Here is a 5264-nt window from a genome sequence, read left to right on the forward strand (position 1 = left end):
ATCTTTGTTATTTTGTGTAGCTTCATGAAATTCAGCACTCTTTCACTATAATTGCAGTAATGGGTGAATATTCCGAAAGTATTTTAGGCCACAGAAAAGAATAAGTATTTTAGACTTAAGTATGGTATATATTTTCTTTTTAAAATGTTATAATTTATTGTGACAGTATATGAAAATAAGAATAGGCATTATAAATAATAAACTTTATAATTAAGTGACAACAAATAAATTATTATCAATTTAATTGATTTATATAAATCATCTTTAATACTGTATAAAATGTAATTTCTCCCCTAATTTTAAATATAATAATAACATATGATATGTTTTACCTATTATGTTTAGATTGAAACTTTTTTTTCAAAAATAATCGTTATACAATTTAATTCTTTTCCAATTTTTAGACGTTATAATAACTTTTAGGTTTAAAAACATTTAAATAAATTATTTTATGAGTTTGTGTGAACAATCTAAAAATATTATTTGATTGTTAAAAAAAACTTTTATATTATTTGTTCCAAGGCTTAGATCTAATTGCACTTTTTTAATTGGTAAAATCGTTTTAAAGTTATGATATATATCTAAAATTATAATTTTATTCAATGTATCACAAGATTGCTCAGTTATAATTTTTATTGTTTTTATTTTAGAGAAATTTAAAATTCTAAATATTTTTTTTTTTAAATCATCTATTTTTTTTTAATGAATTTTTTCAGTTTTGAAAGACAACTGAAATTATGTCATGAATTGAAAATTACATATAGAAGTTGAAAAGCTACTTTATTTTTCAATCTTAATTTATATAAATTGGAATAGTTCCGAGTTAAATAGCAAGTTTTCACTATTTTAATAATAATGATGTTATTATGTTGAACGCTTGTAAGCATGAAATATAAAATTGTTAGCTGATTTCGTATTCCAATTTTACGTTTTATACACAAGTATACAAGAGTTAAAGTTTCGAAATTATTTAAATCTATCTTCAAGCAAAATTTAGTTTTTGTATATTTTCAAGAATTTTACTACAATTTTTAAATTTAAAATTTAAATAGAAATAGAAAAAAAAATTTCAAATAGATTTTGTGTATAATAATTTATATTTTTAATGAAAAACTTCAAAGAGAATACTATCTTAACCCATTAACGCATATTGTACTTTATAAAGTATATAGAAATCGGTAGTATTTTTAGCTGTCCAGCTGTTACATTACTTATTTAAAATCACGGATCTCTTAATATTGCATAAGAAAGTTTTTTCGAACATCTGACTGCCTCTTATCGAATTCCAAGTTTATTTTCACATTTTGTTTTCTGTTTAATTATAGTGTTTGGGAGGCAAACCGATAAATTACGTTTTTCTGAATAAAAATCGAAAATCATATTTTCGCAACAAATTTTGCTATATATTTTTAAATCCAAATCACTAACGTTAAATGTAAGGGAAAATAATGCTGTTAGTTTAAATTTATTGTTGCTTTTGTGGCATTAATTGTAATCTAAATAATTGGAAACATACTAAATATTTGATTTTCATGCAAATTTGTAGTTGATGTTAAAATATTGGGTTATTGACACAGAAATTTATTTAAAGGATTAGACGAAGCTGTAGAAGCATGAATGAATAGTGATGATAACAATGCACGCTTGGTAATTATTCCTCCAAATCTAGGTGTAATAATGAAAATTTTGATAACCAAGAACTAATTTCTGGAACATTGCAGCTGGAACTTGAAAATAATACTGATGACTCCATTCATCAATCGAAATTAAATTGCTTGTCTGTCAACTATTTAGTAATTGATAGTTTAATAGTCGGTGATCGAAAATGAAGCCAATATATGAAATAGAAAGCGAAAGAAATACTTTTACAGATGATATAGAAAATGTGATTAAATTTTTGGAGACATATTCTCCCCAATTGTTCTCAATCAGTTTATAACAAATGATATTTTGCATCACATAGGGCCATGTTATGCAGAGTGTCTCGGGCACGGCAAATTACGCTCTTTCGGGCTATGCCGAAAATGCATGTTATGCAGAGTGTCACATCAGTATTGCCAATTTTGTATTTTTACTACTTCTTGATTGTGCCTAAATTTAAAAGGAAATTTAGATATGCTCACTTTCAATTTGCCACCAAAAATAACTCGCATGAAAAAACTCATAGAGGCTGTAATAATGTTAATATATTATTATATTATCTTATAATAATTGTTAACAGTACTTACGCGTTTCTTTAAAATCGGAAAGTGTAATAATTATATTATTAGCGATTTATAAAAAAAAATGCTGTGTTGCTTACTGCCATCTTTTCTTCATAACGTACTAGAATTGTAGTAGTTTGCTCCTAAAAGGCGCAAATTTTGAAATTTATTACTAAACAACACTGTTTTGCCTTAGTGCCGGGGCACAAATACGCCGGCTCTCATGCCGGAGTTTGAACGGTCATATTGGTTTTTCTCTCATTCTCAAATTTAAAATTTGCATTGAAAACAACAACAATTGTACTCATGCCGTGCCCGAGACACTCTGCATAACATGGCCCATACATATGTGAACAGGCGATCCAAAATGTTTAATTGATATCAATGACCTAAAAATTATCATTGCAATTTTAATTTTGACGGGTTGTCATTCCCTTCAGAAAGAGTGTATATATAGTTTTCTTGGCAAAGTTCTTGTAATTTCTCTGATATATGGGGCAGTTACTCGTGATCGCTTCCGCATAATAAAATAGTATTTGCACTTGGCAGATAATTAAGAAATTGGGCAATGAAATGACAAAATGTATAAAATTTGGCCCCAAATTCAAATACGGCGAAAAATTAAAATGTTCAAAACATAGATGTTTGCTAGTGAAACGGGATACTGCTACAATTTTAGTGTATACTGTTGCAAAAATGCAGACGAGGTCTAAAAATTCTTTTGAATCATATATAATGTCGAAACTTTTACGGAATTTTTTTTTGGTCGACTATTATTTCACGATTCATGCCTTAATGGTTGCTATTGAAAATTTCAAAATCCATGCAAGTAGTACTGTGTGCGATAACCGAACTCAAGGATGCAACTTCAATAAAAATAAAATCTTTGCTAACCAAGTTCGTGGTACATATGACTATCAATATGATAGTCATATGATTATCGATACGTGGATAATGATATTCTAGCTATAAAATGGTTCAGCAAAAGTACTTATGACATGATAACTTCGACACAGTAAAACCATCACTGAGCCTTAAGTTGAGATAGTTTTCATGTCTTCTATCTAATAACAATAATGAATTTCTTCATTAGTTAAATTTTCGTAGGACAATACTTCGAAACTATATCTTCTATGCAGTAACAATGATGAATTTGTTCATCAGATAAATTTTAAAAGGGAAAATTTTCGATCTATTCTCATAAATTATAAATCTCCTTCATCCATAAAAAAAGTCATGTATCTATAAAAATGTAAATCACAGTTGAGATGTGTTTTATGTCAACGAAGAAATAAATGGTCATGTCTAGCATGCCAAAAGACATTGTGCACAAAACGAAACAGTAATGCACAACATTACAATTAAATATAAAAATAAATCATCGATTTTTTAAAAATTATAGTTTACCCAACATTCTAACAAATTTTTAAATAATTTCAAAATGACAAAATTCCTGCCGTATGTATAAATCAGCACTTCCACAGAAAATATATGTGTATCTTATTTATTGCTTATCTGCTGATTGTACTGTTTATTATAGCTAGTCCTGTAAAATTCGACCGAGCACAATCTGCGTTTATTGAGGTTTGAGACCAAAGCGTTACGTTTGTTAAAAAATTGCAGGTTTTGGCCAACTGTATTGTACTGCGTTAATGAGTTATTTAAAAATTTAAGCAGAAATAATTGATATAAGCAGTTTTTATGTTAAGAATTCTCTTGTTTTAGGAATGTTAATAACGCAAAACAAAAAAAGTGATACTCTCGCAATTGGAAATTGCGGAATATGTTAAGCATTTAAGACACCAAAATTTAATTCGGTTGATTAGACGTTTATTAAAAACTTTTATAAAATTTGTAGAAGTTTTTCTCCCAAAGTCCATTGCGTACAACCAATATTTCGAAATTTTAGTCAAATAAACATATATAACTGAGACTGATAACTGTTATCTAACTGATAACTCTTAATTATAGATATATTAAGTATTTAGTTTGTTTATTTAATTTTATATAATATAATTTAATATAAAAATATATATTAAGAATATAATAATGTGTTGTTTTTATTTTAAATATTGTATACTTGTAATTTTAGACACGCAGAAAAAGTAATTTTTTAACAAAATTTTGAATCTATTATTCTTGAATAAAAAATATATAACATAAATTAAAAATAACATATCAACTAGTACTTTTTTATTTTGATCGCATAAGCCTTTAGTAGCATATAAATTACAAAATTTATGTTGAAATCTGAGATTTGTTTATCGTAGATTTAATTTTGCTTGATTTTAATAGTGCATAAACATATTTATTGTACTACATATTAAAAAATTTATATTCAGATTTTGGCTGAAGTTATAAATTAAGGATTGTGTTACCAATAGCGGTTATCATTAGTGTAGAAATAGCAATTGGAGGTAACATGACTGAACCTGTATTATTTCCAGATAATATTTGTGCTCTTTTCCGCATACGCTCCTGTCAATAGATAAATCAATTTAAAGGTTTTATTAAGTTTTACACAGATTTGATATATAATTTTACCTGATACAAGTTGTCCTTACCAGGTGGATCAAGGCATTCAAATTCACAGCATCTTTCGCCAACTCTAAAGTTCTTACAAAACTACAATAAAAAAAATAATAAATATAATTACAGTACATATATTTTCATTCACTAACATAAGGCGGATCACAATAAATAGCCTTGCACCACAGTGGTTCAGAGTGATAGCAAACACACAAACTGCAAACGCCTGGTCCCGGCACATATAACATGCCATGATTGACAACGTTTCCTTGGAAATCAATGCAATCTTCCTCCAAACATGCTTTAAAAATATATCAATATTATTTTTGAATAGACATGCGTTTAAAATATTATTTAATGCAAATTCAATTTTAAGGTTTCGAGTTTTATTTTAAAAAAAATTTATTAAATATGTTTGTATGAAAAAGCAAATACAATTAATTTCACACACTCAAAAATTGTATGTTTATTTAATTTACAAAAATTAGACTAGAATAATATAAGTAATTTCACGTAGACAGTAAAAGCGCG

The 5264-nt window shown here is 26.9% G+C and overlaps 1 protein-coding gene across 1 annotated transcript; it reads right to left on the reverse strand.

The window, feature by feature from the left end:
* Positions 1–4406: 4406 nt before the first annotated feature.
* On the reverse strand, positions 4407–5053 carry LOC119668581. Its single transcript, XM_038078134.1, has 3 exons — positions 4886–5053; positions 4749–4829; positions 4407–4682 (listed from the first exon to the last, which is right to left on the reverse strand). Exons 1-3 carry the CDS (start codon positions 4979–4981, stop codon positions 4560–4562), a joined length of 300 nt encoding a protein of 99 aa, XP_037934062.1. The 5' UTR covers positions 4982–5053; the 3' UTR covers positions 4407–4559.
* Positions 5054–5264: the final 211 nt, after the last annotated feature.

Source organism: Teleopsis dalmanni, chromosome 1 (genome assembly GCF_002237135.1).
Source record: "Teleopsis dalmanni isolate 2A chromosome 1, ASM223713v2, whole genome shotgun sequence".
Classification (NCBI taxonomy): Eukaryota; Metazoa; Arthropoda; class Insecta; order Diptera; family Diopsidae; genus Teleopsis; species Teleopsis dalmanni.

Coding starts and splice junctions, on each gene's coding strand:
- LOC119668581 (XM_038078134.1), bottom strand. CDS start 4,981: ATGTTATATGTGCCGGGACCAGGCGTTTGCAGTTTGTGTGTTTGCTAT. Junction 4,830..4,885: donor TTTATTGTGATCCGCCTTAT/GTTAGTGAATGA, acceptor TTTTTATTGTAG/TTTTGTAAGAACTTTAGAGT. Junction 4,683..4,748: donor GTAAGGACAACTTGTATCAG/GTAAAATTATAT, acceptor ATCTATTGACAG/GAGCGTATGCGGAAAAGAGC.